General features: G+C 36.0%; 1 protein-coding gene across 5 annotated transcripts; it reads right to left on the bottom strand.

Moving 5' to 3' along the window:
- Positions 1 to 82: 82 nt before the first annotated feature.
- LOC116162879 (exportin-1) lies at positions 83 to 18754 on the bottom strand. 5 transcript variants are annotated; one of them, XM_031476639.1, is made up of 8 exons: positions 18637 to 18754; positions 17075 to 18341; positions 13279 to 14022; positions 8132 to 8308; positions 7790 to 8080; positions 7136 to 7744; positions 1146 to 1299; positions 83 to 1098 (listed from the first exon to the last, which is right to left on the bottom strand). In XM_031476639.1, the coding sequence occupies exons 2-7, from the start codon at positions 18272 to 18274 to the stop codon at positions 1153 to 1155; spliced, it is 3168 nt and encodes a 1055-aa protein (XP_031332499.1). In that variant the 5' UTR covers positions 18275 to 18341; positions 18637 to 18754; the 3' UTR covers positions 83 to 1098; positions 1146 to 1152. The 5 variants fall into 5 exon arrangements, with proteins under 5 accessions (XP_031332499.1, XP_031332494.1, XP_031332495.1 ...); XM_031476634.1 differs by having other exon boundaries at positions 83 to 1299; XM_031476635.1 differs by having other exon boundaries at positions 83 to 1299; positions 17075 to 18338; positions 18637 to 18740.
- Positions 18755 to 19237: the final 483 nt, after the last annotated feature.

Raw genomic sequence — 19237 nt, 5'->3', positions numbered from 1 at the left:
AATTTATTACCAAAATAAACACATGCGAAGAGTTACAGGCTCAAATCTGGAATATACAGGGTGTTCTACTGAAATACCAAAATTCGTTTTATACATTATATTTCTAAAATATCTGAACTGCTCACAAAGCAAACTATCAGAATTCTATTTGTACAAAAGATGTAACTAATTGCTATCTCATTTTCATAGGGGGCAATGTCGTGATAATGGGAGTCTTATAAAAACAGAAGCAAACGCAATTCGTAAAACCGCAACCGTTAGCCCATTTACAGCCACAAAACTAAAGGAAATTATCGGTGTGAAATGCCAAATTAATATTAATAGGTGAGAAAATGTTCTACTAGCTAAGCGAGGAACTAAAATTTTTTCTCATATGGCAGGCATTGTGAATCATCCAGATGCAGTATTAAAAGCTAGTATAACATTTTTACAATTGAATATGAAAATTTTGTACAAAATATCGCTGGTTAGTAACCACTGCGTTGTATTACCGAATTATTCATAAATCCGCTGCCATACAATAGTAACAAACTAACAATGAAACCTGACTGCCCATTAAAGATAAATACATTCATAAGTACAGAAAAAAATTGGTGAAAAAAGCGCATAATTTTTATTTAAAAAAAAAATCAAAAATGGGAACTTGTTTGGTCAAAACCTTAACAAAACTAAAGAAAAACTTATATAAACAATCTTACCTAAACAACTATCCATTACATAACTATTACATTAAACTTTAATCAAGTTCACAACACCCAGTATAACCCATTCATACTCTCTAACAAAGAAAATCACTCTCAATTAAAAAACAATATCTGATCAATTATACAAATTTTTTTAGTAAAGTTAGTTACAAAAACAAAGACCAGGTCAATTGTTTACTACGCTTTCATTATTGGCATATTAGCGCAAAAGCCTCAAAAATGACCTTTCTCAGTATAAGTGCAATATAGTAAGTGTTTTATACTTATTTTTGTGGTCGAACAACAGGAAACCCATATCAAATGTTACAGTGGCGCACACTCGGTTTTAGTAATCAAATACAAAACACAAACTATTGCACGGCTTGTAAAAACTCATAGATACAAAAATATCCATCTAAACAATAAATGTTTTTAATTTATTCCTAAATAACGAATTTTTACCAACGGGCTAGTCCTGCATCTCTTCTGGTACTTCGTGCGGGTTTAGGATACCAGGTACAGTCATTTGAACTCTACGTTTCTCGGTTTGTGCTTGCTGTAAAGCCTTCTCCCGTTCTTCCAAGAAAAGATCGCTGTCATCTTGTCCAGTGAACTCCTATAAAAAAATTAATGAATAGGTCATGAGAAAAAAACTGTGATTTTAAGCAAGCTTTTATGATGGATTGTGGTGTAATGTACCTAATTCTTCAGCTCAACAGAAAACAAATTCCCAACTTTGTACTACTAATATACTAAGATTTTTATTACAATTATACTAATAACTAACGCGAGTAATTTTAGCGCATTTTCCATGCATTGATTAGGACTTCCCAAAGGGCCATAGGTGTGTGAGCTATGTTTTTCTTGACTAGAAGCATCTATGGATAAATTTCAAAATAATATCTCCATAAATAAGAAAATTGGCATGCGCAGATTGGATTTCTTTACTTTACAAAAAGATCGAACTAAAATATCTTGAAAACTGTAGGAGTAGTTAAGGACTTGGACGGACGTACAGAGAAAGTGGTCATACATAGCAGAGTTGGAAAATACGCTAAAAAAAAGAACTAGATTGCCCTCTTTATAGATTGTTGTGCCATAATTCCCGTTTTGATAGCACTTTGATTTTTTCAATTACAAAAAATGTTTTTCAGCATTATACTTATTTTTATTTAGGCGAAAAATAAGTTTACTGTACTTTTAGATTAATCTATATTAATATTTATTGCATTGACACATTTTTTGAGAAAAGATTTTCTAAATGAAAACATTGTTTTAATTAGAGAACCACACTGTGCTCGATTGCACTCTCTCTATTATTCCAATAGTGAAAAACCTTCTATTTTACCAGAAATATAGTAAAGCAAGAGCACTTAAGAGCTCTTTACTTTGCCTTGGTACATTCCAGATTACAATACGAACTGGGATTGTTCTGTTTTTTTTACAGTTAGCCAAGATATCTTTCGGTATGTACTGTATTTTTTAGGGTATAATTATTTTATATTATGTAAGTGACGACACTGTAAATATTGTACAGTTGTAATAAATATAATAATAATCAAGATCTAAGCATCAAAGATAAATACAATGAAAAGATGGAGAAATATCAGCCACTAGCTGCTGAAATTAAATCAACCTGGAAGCAAAATAAAGTAATAGGATTTATTACCGCTTATAATTTTATCTACAGGACTCACACCTCACACTTTTCCTTGCAACCTCAAACAAATTAACATGGATCGCAATATACATCTCACTACACAAAAATCGGTAATTTAAAAAATGTGCACCCACACCAGACTATTTCCCAACCAAACCCCGCAGTAACTTTCAAAAGTGTTGTTGACTTGGCTTAGTTCGTCAACTTAAAACCAGCATCAAGCTGTGAAAATTTGGTGGAAATAAACACATTATTATTATTAAAATAAATAAAATACTAATAACCACCAATTGCAGTAGAAAGATTTAATCTAAAATGGAAAGAAGGAGGAAGAGGAGCCCTCCCAGCTAGCAATTGAGGTGTGATTCGACGTCGATTCGACTTCAAATAAGTAACGACACCAATTTCAATAAGTGCAGTATAACATAAATTCGACGTCGAATCGACTTAAGTGGTGTTTTTTGACACGTTGATTCGATGTGAGAAATAAGTTGAATAGGTGTGATTTAACTAATAGGTGTTAGGTGTCTAGACACCTTATTAGGTAATTTTCTACGTCCAATCGACGTGGCGGATTACTTATTTTCTACATGTCGTTTTGAACTTATAACCATACTTCATTATTATCCTCTCTTTTTAAAGAATAGTACCTACAGTCAATAAGAATACTGTTATGAACTTTATGGCTGGCGTTATGTCAGACAAATTACCTATTATATATGTAAAATATTGAATATGTTTAATTTTATGAATTCTATGTAGAAATATTTCGTGCGAATGCATTTTCTATGACAAACATATATCTTCTGCCTTCAAAAAACACAAAGCCCCTCTGAAATAACTATTATAAAAATAATAAAAAAATAATTATTCGTTTTTCATTTTTATAGTTGTACATTGGCAGTTTAAGTATTTTATTCAAACATACAATCATTAATAATACCTAAATATAATTAGATTTTAATTGTATAATACATATTTATTCATTACTGCTAAAAAATATGTATGATGATATTTCGGCCGTCTACGCTAGCCAATAAATATGTCTGCCTTCTCGTTATATTAATCTAATAAGTAGAATACCCTAATTTGCACCTATATTTTCGACCTCATGTTTCAAGTTGGAAGAACAAACTACTTTTGATACCTATTACCTAATTGGTGTACAATATTACCAATTTTTATACACCTAATTGTAACAAATTCATGTAAATACCGTATTATATACTTATTGGTGGTCTGTTTAAGTATACCTAATACGTGTATTCGCAACTAAGTATGTTGGGAATTCGACCTTAACTAACTAAACCAACCTATTAAGTGTAAGTCTTAACACCAAACTCCACCTACGTTCACTAAATCGACACCTATTAGGACCGCATGTAACTTCTTTTGGTAGATCACCTGTTTGCAACACAACTTATGATGGCAACCTACTACCAGGGATTCACAACCTATTACCTATTGTTAGGTTGACATTGATACCTACTATTATCTGTTCATCCACCAGATGCAGTAAAGCTCCTCCCAAAAAATTCCCGGCAAATTTAAATGAACATTTTTAATTGCCCGAATTTTCAAAATCTGTAACACACGCAACCGCAACTAATTTGCTTCCAATTATAACTGCCGTATCTGAATTGACATCCTTAGGTCTTAACGTCAAACCTATCATTGCATTTTGTATTTACCTTGCCTCAATTTTCCGTTAATATCATTTATACGAACAAAATAATCTTTTTGAACTTAATAAACAATTTGAAACTATGTACTGCTGTGTGTTGAAAGGTCAATATTCAAAACATAACTCTTTATAACTTCGTCGTACAATGTGATATGCAATTTTAAATTTCCCGGTTTTTATAATTTTGTGACTGTGAAACGGGTCTGTTATTACATTGGCCAAAATTTATTGGGAGTGGCTTAACTGCATCTGTTGGGTGAGCAGATTATAGGTGAAACAGACCGGCACTTTCGCGTCATTATTTTACTCGAGTGAAATATATTTATTTTGGTGAAATGGTACTAAATAGGTGATCTGTCGTTTCGACCAATAGGTCGAAAAAACTTAATGATGAAATATTCAAGTTATTTCAACCTATTAGTCGAAATGTAAGTAACCGTATTCTCTTATTAGGTGTCTATGAAATTTTCTTCTATTCCTATTTAGTCATTTTCTCGACTTTGGTCTATATCTCCTATTAGGTTACATTTATAACATGAACAAAGTTACCTAATAAGTCATGGAACGAAAATATTACCAATTAGGTAACAAGCGTCCCTTTAGTTAGGTTACAAATTGGCACAAATAAGGTCCTTCTACCTACTGCTCCTATTAGGTGATACAAAGTTAGGTATATGCCACTCCTTAATTGGTATTTTTAACGTACCTCACCTATTAGATGACCATTTACCACTACCATAGTTTGTTGCATCCTAATAAGTGTTCATTTCACCAATATGTCACCAGTGCCTAATAGGTAACATATTTACTTTCACCTATTCAACATAAACATTACATAATTTCCACCTACTTTGGTCGAATTTCTTTTGCCTCCGGTTGCCGACACCTAAATTGTTAGCTGGGCTTGATATGGAGGAACAACATAAAATACAAATCAACAACCAGCAACAATACAGGGTGATTCCTATAGTACCTGCCACCGTTTGGGAGCGTACAGGGGGTGCCTAGGGGAAGTCTTTTCATATAGGACACTTGGGGTCGGAAATCCAAAATAAGGGCGCCAGAACCAAATTTATCTTCTGGAATTTCACGCCTGTATGTAGGCAACCCAACCGACCGACGTTTCGCGCGGAGCGATGCAGAGCGAGTTAGCGCGAGGAAGCGACATGGGAGGGAGGAGGGAAAACGACAGTCAAAAGCAATAACGTTTACAAGTGTTCAACGTGGCCACCGTTGTTCTCAATGCACTTCCTACATCTAGCCAACCACTCCCCTCGAACTCGCGTGAAGACTCCTATGTCCTGGCCAACAGCCTCTCCGGCCATGACGACGCGCGCAATTAAGTCCTCTTCGGATTCGACGGGAGTCTCGTAGACGTGCGCTTCCATCACACCCCACAAGTAAAAATCTAATGGGGTGATGTCGGGCGAGCGGGCAGGCCACTCCACCGCACATCCACGGCCGATCCATCTGTCCGGATAGGTTTGGTCCAAGTGTTCCCTCACCTGCCGCCCGTAGTGAGCAGGGCACCCATCGTGCTGGAACCAGTGGTCCCAGTACAAGTTCACTGGAACATCCATTAAAAGTTCTGGTAGCACCTCGCGCAGGAAAATCAGGTAATTATGGGCATTTAGACGCGGAGGGTTTAAACAAAATTCTGATCAAGTGTCAGCCACACATCGCCGCCTGAGATCGCTCCGTGTGCACCGTCGGCCGGTTGGGTTGCCTACCTACAGGCGCGAAATTCCAGAAGGTAAATTTGGCTCTGGCACCCTTATTTTAGATTTCCGACCCCAAGTATCCTATATCAAAATACTCCCCTACGCACCACCTACACGCTCCCAAACGGTGGCAGGTACTATAGGAATCACCCTGTATGTTCAGAGCCCCAGTGTCATGTAATTGGAATTTTTATTCTGTATGGTGTCTGGTTAAACAAATAAATAAATATTTTATTTCTATAGATGAAAGAACGAACTATACAAAACAATCATCCAGTCAGACAAATCATTTACACCACTCAACTTATGACAAGCACACGAACAAATACGACAGATAAACTCACTACCTGGCTTTCAAAGCCACTTCACGGCAAGTACCCACATTTTCTCCGACAAAAACATACAGATAAGGAAGCCTCTTTAGCCTGGCTTCGGCATGGAAACGTAGAAGGATTTTTTTTTTTTAATTGCCTTTATTTTATAGTGGGTGGAGTGTTAGCAATTTGCTACTCTTCCCACTCAACCCACTATACAATCACAAACAGCCATGCCTTACCTGGGATTCGAACCCAGGACCCTTGTAGCCAAAGTTAGAGCTTCTAACATAAGCTCTTCTGAGCTACGCAATTTATAATAGCAATTCACGACAAGTCATTCCAACTAAATACTACCTCAAACGGATAATCAAAGACCTTATAAATGCCGAAGTTCCTTTTAGCAATTGAACTAGAAAAACTGTCAACCTAAAAATGCTCCACTTCAGTGTCGCATTTTTATTAGTTGACAGTTTTTCTCGTCTAATTGCTAGGCAACAGATTTTCATTACCTAAACAACCCAAATTTACTCGGTAAAATACAAACCTCTTGTGCAATTATAAGTGACAATTCAACTCATGTATAAAAAATCGCATAAGCCGCAGTGCAATTGTCACCTTGACAGCGGCAAAAGTTACCTGCAACTTTTCCAGCGACAAATGCACTAGTGGTTTTTTCACTTATTCATTTTCGAACCAATTATCGCATTATCCTTTCCCATATGACTAGTTTGACGTCTGTCAGTAATTGATTAGTTATGCGAATTTCTTGTTCGTTAAATTGTCCTGCTGAATTACACTCGAGGTTTGTATTTAAACCGAGTAAATTTGTGTTGTTGCAATTCAAATCTGTTGCCTTTTAGCAATTGAACTCGAAAAACTGTCAACCTAAAAATGCTCCACCTTCGGTGTCGCATTTTTATTAGTTGACAGTTTTTCTCGTCTAATTGCTAGGCAACAGATTTTCATTACCTAAACAACCCAAATTTACTCGGTAAAATACAAACCTCTTGTGCAATTATAAGTGATTAATTTAGAGACAGAAAAAATGATCATTTTACACAACCACTTACCCGTATCTGAACTAAGAAATCTCTAAGATGTTCTTTGAAAGCGGGTATATCTTGATCCAAATTGAACAGTCCTTGAACCGTAATCTTAATTTGGTTATCGGTGAGATGTGGAAACGCGGCGCTGAGTAGAGACGCGATAAACTCTTGAATATACAATACATTGTCATTTCCCGGGCCAAGTTGGCAATTTATTCTACCAGTCTCAACCAAAGAAAATATATACGCTAGAATTGTGGCATGCATGGAAAGGCCGGCCGTGTGAGACGTATCGGTCACGACGGAGAACACATGCTGCAAAATGTCGGTGAGATAAGTCTGGTAAAAACTCGGTGCGGCTTGCTCGTGCATTTCGATGTTTTGTAAAAGTTTCTGTAGTATTTGTAATCCGGTATCCGCGACGTTTCTCATCGTGTGCTTAAACGCCCATATTATACTGTCTAGAACGAGTTTAAATTGGGCTGGAGGTATGCTTAGAAATGCGGGAAAACAGTGATTATTCACCGATTGGAGTAGAAGGAAAAAGTTCGTCCTGTGCTCCGGATACTCCTCAAAGTCTTTGTTTATCATAGCTAAGGTGCACTCGAAGACTGCGTCAAAAATTTTCGGAACCTGTAACAGATGATCAGGAGGTAACAATTACTAGGCAAATTTTACCTCTGATGTTATGTGGCTCTCTAATTTGTTTACAATAGTTGCCATTGCGCTGAGAACCTCCGGTTCGCGGGCTGACGGTACAGCAGTACGTTGGTAATCCAAGAGGACCGCATCCAGAAGTGGCGGGATAAAGCTTTCGAGTACCATTGCGTGATCATTCGATCTAGATATCCAGTCAGATATTAACTTTAAGGTCTCCTTCTTCACAACACGCATACTCTTGATCAGTGGCTGTTTCGTTACTTGCTCACCATTCACAGCAATCGCTTTCGTAATATTTTCAGACATAACCTACAAATTCAGAGTGTGATCTATGCGAGTACCTCGATTCCGCATACTAACTTTATACACATTGAGCATATCTAAATAAATGCGACCCAGTTGAACGACGTACGCGTGGTTTAGAGCCTTACACGCGCGAACGTTCGTCTTTAAAATGCTTCCGAGCTGTTTGACGCAATCGATTTCTTTTAAAACTTCCACATTTTTACTCGCCTGGCATATAATATCGTCCCAAACCTAAAAGACATTTTGTCAATATTAAGAACTAGTAGTAACACAACTTCAGAGCCAAGAATTTTTTCGTTTGGCGCAATATGGCGAATCAAGAAAATCCTCCTTTTGTAATATAATTACCCCCAAAACAGTCCAATTTCAAACTGAGAATATCAACCATGAAAGTGACAAATTATTACATAACATTATGAAAAATAATACCACGGACATACTCTTATATAGGAGAAAACTTAGAATATTCCCTTGGGAGTGCCACTCAATGCCAGCTAAACTTAAGGATGCAGTCGATATTTTGACCGGCACCATCTTAAGTCCTTATAAACAGGCATGTCCTCTGAAGACTGCCAAGCAACCCTGGTGGTGCATGGCACTTGCGATACAAAAAATCCAGAATGGCCAAACTAGTCAACAAAGCTAAACAAAATAAAAACAGAGGAGAATAGGCGAATATGGCAATATAAAACGGAAATTAAGAAAGAGGCGTTGTAATAGGTGGTTGCTTTGCAGTTTTAAAAATTGGGCTTTGAATTTGTATTTTGGTCATATTTACTGTTTCATAGCGAACGTGAAAAGTATTGGGGAAAGCGAGTGCGGTTGCCATGATCTCTTCGAACCTAAAAGTTGTGTTCATTCTATTTGAGCCAGCTGAAAAAGACGAAATGCTGGTTTTCTATTGGTTGTTAGGGCACCGCCAGTCGAGGTTTGATCTAAGCTGATTTTCGCAAGCGAGTACGTACCAATTTGAGTAGGCAATTACTATTATTCTTGATTTATTTCAAGTAAAAAAGGGAAGGTTTCGTTTAACTTCAAGAACGACCACGTACGACCAGTGTGTGCAAAAATTGATTCGCGGTCGATATCTTTAACTGCGTTGCAATGAATATCATTGTCTCAAATTTTGTGACAGTATTGCGACAATCCCCACGATTAACCCAATGATTGCTGCGATTGTGACCACAATCCGGGGATTGCAATGCGATTGTCGGATTTTAGAGGATTGCATTGTGATTGCATGTAATTATGCATGATTGCAGACGAATGTGGATGAGTGACAAAGATTTTTGGTGCTGCTCAAGTTGTTATAGGTACACGGACATTACCTAAGCAAGAAACATATTCATTTATGTTGGCCATTAGGGAATTCTCAGTTGGTAACATAGGTACTTATAAATACACACAAATAACAAATTAAAAAGGTAATCGTAAACGATTTATAAAAAGCGCATTACTCTGTGAATTACAATTGCATTATAATAATAAATTATCTTTAATGCTCTTGGCTAATACATAATAATAATAACTATACAACCACTTATAAATAACAGAGCTGGGCGAGGGCATTTATTTCCCATACTGTAAGATGCATCAAGCAAACTCTGTTAAAATTTCGTAAAAATCCGGCCACAAATAAGAAAGTTAGCGTTGCACATGTGCAATCCATTTTTCACGTTGCTGCTTCAATTTCAGTTTATAAAAATAATCCTACCCTAAAATTTCAGGGTATTTCTGGGCATGCGCAAAACAAATTATTTGATTTGGCATTAGTTTCACCTTTATTCCAGGTGCCTACATAAAAAATTTCATTTAAATAACTTAACAAATAAAAAATCCGATTGTGCATGCGCCCAACATATTTTTTGACTCGGCACTAGTTTTACTTTTAGTCGAGGTCGCCATCTGCCTCTACAGCCTACATACAAAGTTTCATTTTCAGTATTTAACAAATAAAAAATGGATTGCGCAAATACAAAACCTATCGTGCACACGGACGGACAAACAGATACACTGACAGATGGGCAGACAGACAGACAGCAATACAATACAATCTCGAGGATTGTTAATAAACGACATAATTGTTAAATTATGGTACATACTGCATATATGAAAAAAAATTGGTTTTTTACCATAACTTTTTTCGTAAGCGGCACAGAAAAAATTCCTGCAAACCTTGACAGCATAACGAACCAAATAGCGAAAAAAGTAGAAGAACTGGGGACGGACAGACTGACGGACAAAGTGGCCACAATAGTACATTTTTTATTTTGTGGAAATGTGCTAAAAAGAAGAGTATTTCAATGGAACAAGTTCTATACATCCCATAAATCTAATAGGGGGGTGGCCCACATATATGATGTCCGCAAAAAAGTTGCTGGACTTAACCTGATTTAAATAGAACACCCTGTATATTTTAATCTAAAAAGATAGCATATTAACATTTTCTTTTTTAATATATAACGTAATCGCAATAAATAGGGAAAACACAAGTGATTAAAAAAAATTCAAAATGATTAAAAAGAATGAAAACATTTAAGAAAGGTTCAAATATTAAAAAAAATAATTAAACATTTTGAAATTTTTTAATTTTAAAAAAATCTAATATTGCACTTTTTAAATTTTTGTAGGTTATATTTTTTTGAAATCGAATTTAATATGCTCTTTTTCGAATAAAATTGCAGAGCGTTCCACTACAAAAAAATGAGGTTAGGTCCTATAACTTTTTTACCTGATCCCGTACACTTATTTTAAATCGGCAGATTATAATGAAACTTGTAAGAAACATCTTGCTATATCTCCTTTAATAAATACTAACTTTTCCAAAATATAACACTACAAAAATTCCATATTGATTCAAATAGATTCAAAAGATTTAAAAAACCGAAAGATTCAAAAATTTTTTTGAAATTTTGTTGTATTTATCAAATCGTTTGACCTTTTTTTTAAAATCTTTTTTAAGACCTTTTTGAATATCATCCTTAGTGTTTATATTTTTTAAAAGTTAATATGCTGTATTTTTAGAGTATTAAGCGGCAGAGCAAAGCGATCTAAGCTTTATAGGGAAGTCGATGGTGTCCATCTGTCCGTCCGTGAACACCATAACTGCCAAACGCTTGGACCGATTCGGTTCAAACTTTGCGTATTATTATGTAACAAGCCTATTGAAAATAGGTCAAATCCAATGATGGTTACTCCAAGGTGCTGTGCCACTTTTTTAGATCCGCTTTAGGGGTTTATTAAGTAATACAGGGCGTTCCATTTAAAAAAATAAAGGTTAGGTGCAATCACTCTTTTGCCTAACTCCGCGTGGCATGTGATTGTACCTAAAAACATGTGTGGGCGTGCACTATTGCCAATGTGATTGTCACAAAGATTGGGGGATTGCGAATCTGATTGCGGGATTGTTTTAGGTGATTGTGAGATAAACTTTGAGTATTGCTGTGGAGGAACAAATTCGGTCTTGTGACAAATTGTGAGCTAAAGTACTTGAATTCTATATGTGGGAATAAACAAATTACAGCCTGATTCGTAGCAAGGCCTTTTATTTACAAGTGCTAAAATATATGTGAAGGAACATTTTGGAGTTGGAGAACCGCTTTTCACGAAAAAAAAAAACGGAATTAAATGGATTGACACTAAACACATTGTGATAAACAAAAATGTTTATATACATACAACATGGAATTTAATAGTATATTAAGATACAAGTGTATAATCAAGTCTTTAAAGCACGCGCAACGAGTTTAAGGGCACGACGCAAAGCGGAGTGCCTTTAACGTTGCAAGTGCTTTAAAGACCAATTATACACGAGTATCTTATAGTATTTTTTATTATACCTGCAGTATAATTTAAAAATAGGGAATACAATGAAATCATATTGACGTTATACTCGAATACATGTCTAATTAAGTGGGCTGGGTGTTCCTAATTTCACGATTGCCATGGAAATGTCACTTGACGTTTGCTTACAAAAATCATCGTTTTTGTGAATTAAACGATTTCCGTTGAAAAAGATAATACACCGCCCATTAAATCGATTGTTATAATATCTAAACAAACGTTAGTAGGTGTAAAATCCAACTCCAGTAAAGCCTATTATAAAGAATATGAAAAGTTGTTTCCATGGATGAATAGGAAGTTACTTACGAATACAGTCTTAAATGCATCCATAATGCTGGCATATATGAAAGAAATGTCAAAGGTATTTAAATCTTCTATATTTTGGTGCATTCATTCAAAACTTTAAAGCAGTGCTGCGATTAAAAAGTGGAACAGATTTGGAAGCATACCCTAAATTACGCGCGTTTGTGAAAGCTTCAATCAAAGGATAGGTACAAAAGTCAAAGGAATGTTCTGCATTTACAGAAAGCGACCTAAGAGGATTTTTTATTTCATCCAGATGACAGTTTCAAAAGTCATACTTGAAGTATCGTTAGGTACTTAGCAACTTTAAAGCACGTGTGTTTTAAAGGCCCTTTTTCGCACGCATTTGAGTGTTTAAAACGGAGATTGTGATTCAGGTATAATAAAAAGACAATTTTTTGCCAGTGGTGAAGAGATTCAATTTTATTTTGTGCAAATGAGGTGTTCGACCCTCATAAATGTAACTAGGCCGTTACGGCGTGAAAGAACTTTTGTAGCTCGTTAGACTCCTCCTCCACGTCTGAATAAAATCTTAAATGAAGACCTGCATTACTATCCAGCTAGTTTCAGAAGAAGAGACGACGCCCCTCTAAGATACTGTGACATGCTCACTTTCCAGGGGCTGCCACTGCACCACTCCCTACGTACGCAGAGATATTCTCTGTCACTCCTACAGGAGACAACATTAAGATACACAGTTAGTGAGACTAGTCAAACCTTAAAAAAAATGTCCCGTGATTTTTTAAAAAATTGAGCAAAGCACTTGATTTTAACAAATAATAAATAATATACAATCAGTATATGGAATGACTCAAACATTTTTCAAGTGTGGTTTCACATAGGTACTCGTATATAAAAACATACAGAGTGTTCTCTGCAAACGTTCCGTATTGACACAACTTGGAAAGCCCCCTAGTTTACCAATAAGCTGAAAAATATTAGCAGACACCAATTCTTGATAAAATAGCAAATCGGCCCAACGAAAAACATTATTCTCAATAAAACACAAAACAGGTTAAACGGAAGAGCAATAGTACAACAAAACTTGCACTTACCTGATTGGGCAGCAACATATACTTTTCAATCAGAGTTTCTTGTGTCCCCGTATCCACTTGGGCAGATATCATGTAACCAACCGCCTCATAAAATGTATGAACCTGCTGAGTTTGAAGGTCACAAATGATAGCCGAAATGGATCCTAAAATATCTTCAATAAACGGGCAGCTCTCTCCGATCTGAGTCGTCACAAAGTGCCGCCTGCACTTGAGTGCAATTTTAATAAAAGTATCACAAGCCATATCCTGAACGCCGTCGTGCGTTTCGTGCATGAATTCGAAAAGTTTATTAACAACAGTCTTAAGAAATTTCCAATGCGCGCGCAGAAATCTCGGATACTGGCCGACCACGTACATAATATTCGACGCGATTATCGCCTTGTTGTCTTTCCCCCTTTTCTGCTCGCATAAACCTAAAAGATCCTTAATGACCGTGACGAGAAAACGTTTCTCGTCCTCTTCGTGCATAGCACCCGATATACTCCCGATAGCCCAACACAACGTGTTTAAATTCTTCCACGACCACTCACTGCCGTTCACTTGATTCTGCAGTTTCTCCGTCATAATTCGTTCAGTGTCGGCGTAATCGAGATGAGTTAAATAGACTAAGGTCTCCCGCATGTTTTTGTACAAGTTAATCGAGTCTGTATCCTTCATGAACTCCCTTACGACCTCCCCGTTGTCGTTTTCGACAACTAAGACCTCTTCAGGTTTAGCCATTCTTGAGATCATAATATACCGGACCTGTTGGTAAAAAAGTGGATAAGTGCTTGACATAATTTTACAGTGGGAAATTGACTGAAAGTTAATACTTTATAGCTGAACAGATCCAGTGTAAAAATACGTTCATTACGTTTCTTTTGATTTATATCATTTTAAGCAACTGTTAAAGAATAAAATTTCTTTCTGTCTGTATGTATGTACAGGGTGGTCCAAATTGAACACTTTCTTATGAAAACACCCTTTATTTTAAGAGAGAAAAATGGACCCCAAGTGTCTGGGGGCTCAATTTTAAAAAGAAAATCACTGGCGCAAACAGAATTCAGCTATCTCTAATCGTTTGGTCGCTAGGAGGAGTTTCTCAAATGGACACAAATAACAAAGAACGTGAATAACGTAAATAAAACAAATAAGTCATAATACATAATACAGATAACCAAGAAATTGTCATTTTAAACAATCTTTTGTTCGCCATGGACAACTAGATGTCTGCAATAAAATTTTTTAATGTATAAAATGTATTGCAATTAATATTTAATATAAATATAACAAGTGAAACATCAAACTTTGGGAAATTGTACTCTTTTTCAAAAACTCTAAAATGTGGTTTAGGGTCATATAAGGAAAACCAAACACTCTGTATAAAAACTATTTATCGTGATACATGATACATAAAAAGTTGTCAAACAAAAATTTGCCCAAAACCAATTATCTATAATAATAAGAAAGTTACGAGGCATTAAAGAAATCGAGTAAATTCGAGAAGCGCCCTCCTGCAACCAAACGATTAGAGATACCCCAGTTCTGTTTGCGCCAGCGATTTTCTCTTTAAAATTAATCCATTTTTTTGTCTTAAAATAAAGGGTGTTTCCATAAGAAAGTGTCCAATTTGGACCACCCTGTACATTGGTCATATTCCGAGATGATGGCTCGATGGTTTTTTTGTTAAATTCGTTGTCGGAGTGAAGAACAGATCTCGTCTGCTGGTCGTCAAATAAACAACAGACCCTCCCCCCACGCTAAAAACGTTCGGCAGTCCTGGATTATACTATTATGAGCATGGTGTTTTTCATTTTGTGTTAATATAGTGTATTCAGGAATTCTCGAAAATGTGCGTGATCTTTCTAGAAATTTTCCGTTTGCTATATAAGCAAATCGAATAGTGTTTCATGGAAGTTCCAACATCGACACCGAAATGATTAGCAGCGATTTCACCCTCGTTTGTTATAAATTTAGATGTAATATTGCAAGTTTCGCTACAAAATAAATCCACTTACGTGAAAACTTTTGCTCGTTCCCAATTGGCTCAACTTAAAACGATTAAAATGATGAGAAGATTGTATGAAGAAACTCAAAATGAAAGCAGGTACCTGCCGAAGAAAAATTGTGACATCATGCTTGACAAAATAATTTTTAAAAGCCTAATAATGGAGTGGAGCCGACCAACTCTGCTGAACACCTGGTATCTTCTGTGTACCCACTGCACCTAATGTAAATTTCCATAAGAGCGTCCGCCTAAAAAACTCAAGTTGTTTTTGAAAAATAAAATTTTATATTAATAATATATAAATTGTATATCTTATAAATTTAGACCTTTATCTACAAAATGTTCGGACTATTTTTTTTAAAAAGTTTATAGCAACTGAATACCGACAGTTTTCTAGATAAGTTACTTCTGAACCATTACCCCAAAAAATGAAATATTTTTTGTAAATAAAGTCTGTATCTTGGCGGGCGGTAAATAAATAAATTTTGAACCTGGTACAACCTTCTACAAATTTGATAGAGAATCCAAATGCAAAATTTCATCATAATTGGCGGTCCATTCGTTTTCGAGGTATCGTGCTAAAGAACAGATCTCGGGACAGATGGACAGGCATCGCAAAATTATACACTCCTCCTAGGAGATCGTCGATAATTTGAAAATGTTGGTTATTTAAAATTTTTTTTGGCTATAGTGTTTTATAAAGAATTTAATAACCTGTCATATTATGTAATAATACACAGGGTGTTCCATATCAAAGTCACATTTTTGTTCTCATCCGAAAAATGCGATGTGGTTTTGTTTTTTTAATTGCAGATTTGAATTCATTGGAAAAAATACGCAATTTTTATTTATATATATTTATATATATAGTAGGAGAAAACCTAAATACTTACCAACGGTTATTAAAAAGCACAAAATTTAATAACAAACAAAATTTGCCGAGGAAAATGTAAAACACTAATTTAATTAATTCACAGCTTTTTTGGGACACCCTATATATATCACCACAGGATATATTTTCCTACATTTTCCGAACTAGCTATGAAGTTAATTAACCAACTCTTACGTATATATAAGTAATAAAATATATGGAAAACAATTTAATACTAAATAGTACACAATACATAGATAGTGGCGCCATCGTGCTGTATTTGTGAACTAGTGCAAAATTCGGCCTGGCAACATCCAGAATCGGATTCAGCACATTTTTTTTGCATCTAAAAAACCATGTGGCCAAAATGGCTCATAAAATGTCGTTAGAACTAAGAAACAGAGTCGTTTTTCGATTTGGCCACTTAACTATTATAAATAAACCATAAATAACAAAAAAAATTGTGTAATGAGTAAAAATAGCAAGGGTCATACCTCTACAGTTCATGCAAAATCGGCATAAAAAAAATAGATCAAAGTTTTATTTCAAAGCAATCCAGTCCTGAGGAAAACAGGAATGATGATCCTAATACAGATTCTTGAGGAACCCGGAAATAAGTGTGGCATCTAAAAACGTACATTTAACAAGACCGCTTCGAGAGATCTAATGCATAAATTTTTGTTCTCTGCAAAAATATTTTGAATTTCTGTCAATAGTATTTTAATGAGCCCTTTGTGGGCCTGTTCTTCTTACCTCAATTAAACTTATCTGATAGATAAATTTAACTAAGATTAAAAAAACCAGCCTCCAGAGACTTTATTTGGACCATGATAGTAGCGTGTCCTAGGCCTTGTAGACCAGAACTACATTTATAATTTCTATTCCGATAAGATTGTTCAGCTATAAAGTATTTAAATTAGAGCACCTTAACTACCTACCTTATTAAGCACCTCGTGGTATAAATTCCGTCGGTTATTCCCGAAGAAAATCGATTGAGCACCGCTATACGGGACGTCACGATAAAGTTCTGTACATAACGCGTTCCAGTACTCCAGGCAAATTTTGAAGATCTCCACCTCGTCAACTTCGGATATCATAACGAGATAGTGTAAGGCGTTTCTCAGCACGGGCGCCGAGCTTTCAGCTAGCGTCCCGTGTTCCTTTAAAAATGTACATAGGAACATCGCCAAGTTCTGAATGAAATTCTGCTCTTGGTCCTGACCCATCGCGTAGGCACTACGAATATCGGTTTGGAGAGGTAGCATAATTTCCAGTTGGCCCATCGTCTCGCTGAACAGAACTACAAACATCTCGTCGTAATTCATTACGGTTACGCCGGCGATTTCCGTCAAGCACTTCAAGGTAACATTACGAAATAATGGTACTATCAAAAATTTAAAAATAAGCGTGTGGATTAATTTCGTCTGGAAAATGTATCCGAGCGGTATCCAGTTGAGAAACCGCAAAAGAGTTTCCAGGGTGGCGTTCACCAGAGGAGGATTCTGGGAGTTTTCGAGGACGAACTGGCAGAGAGTAAAAATTTGAGAAAATTCCGAGCACATGGTATCTTTTAAATGTTTCGCTTTCGTTTGCGTAATTTGGCCCGACGAAAAATCGAACAACTCTTCACTTAATAACTTTAAAATAATCATATTGTTCTGGCAGAGGGATTCGTTCGTTTTGCTCGCCCCTACGATGTCGGGGATGAAGCTTTCCCAGTTTTTCGGCCATTCACGTTTTAAAACCTGCACTAATATCATATTCAGTTTATTTAGGTACGTCCTATTCGCTTCCAAAGATTCGGGATCGGAACTCGTTTTAATGATCAATGCGACTATGTACTTTTTGATACCCTCGCACTGATTTCTTGGCAAAACTTTCCATCGCGTTTTAATCACTTGCTCTAAAATTTGTAAGGCATAATATTTAGTTTGTTGGTTTGTCGAATATTCCAAAATCGTATCGACTCTCGTCCAAGCATCCGGATGTTCCTTGAGTGTTGTGAGAACCTCTTGAGCCACACGCTGGGTTTCGCCATTCCCCGCATACATACTAACAACCACACTGTCGAGTAGCCCGATGTCCAATTTACGGTTAAAATCCAAAAGTGCCGCAGCTTGATGTGCCAAAGTTGCCATTCTTTCATTAATTTAAATACAGCCAGATCCAAACGAAACGCAATCACTCCATCAAATTCGCCAACTACTGGGGAATGTCACTCATTTAGCAACGAACCTAACCTTCTTGATTGCCACCAAAACTACTGCACTTTGTTTACATTAAAATTAAACTTACTGCCCCATTTAAATAAACTACCGCCAATTCCGCTAAAAACTCTTCTAGAAAATGCAGAAACCGTCACACACCCTAAACGGTTTATAAATTTAACCCCAAAATAGTTTACGAAAGACGATAACAAATTTGGTAAGTTTAATATTGAAACGCAGTAATCTTGGTCAGGCAATATTTATTATTGAGATTAATATTTAATAACACTTACTCACACAAAACGGCGGCGTAATTATTAACAATCACACACAGTTTCACTCCCTGCAACTGCAATTACAAAAAGCGCAAAAACCAGCTCCGACAAGCAGACATTAGACAACAAAGACGAAATAAAATTGCGCCATCTCTCGATCACCTAATGAACTTGTTTTACCGGCAATTTTTCAAATTGTTTGATACAGCGTGCTTCAATAAAAAGGGACAGCCGATTTTTGCCAAAAGGGCGCAACGCAGGACCACTTTTTTGTTATAGCTTGCACTTTGTGTTAAAGTCAGTGGCCAAATGGCGCACAGGGCAAGCATTATAATTAATAATTAATTGGTAATTTTATTGTAATTACCACGTGTATGCAGGTGACACGCAACTGTATATTATAGTTTTGAAATTAATAAAATTGAAGCAGCTGTTACTATTATCAATAACGACTTGGATAACTTTGTTAATTTTGCGGCTGATCATTGCTTAAATATTAATGTTTCTAAATCTAAAATATTATTGTTTGGATTACAACATAATCCAAATTTGAGGGATGAAATAAAATCGCAACTGGATATACGAGTTAAAGGTACCCAATTAGAGTTCCTTGATCACG

The sequence above is a fragment of the Photinus pyralis genome, unplaced genomic scaffold, assembly GCF_008802855.1.
Source record: "Photinus pyralis isolate 1611_PpyrPB1 unplaced genomic scaffold, Ppyr1.3 Ppyr1.4_LG2, whole genome shotgun sequence".
NCBI lineage: Eukaryota > Metazoa > Arthropoda > Insecta > Coleoptera > Lampyridae > Photinus > Photinus pyralis.
This window is presented reverse-complemented; position numbering and strand designations above follow the sequence as displayed.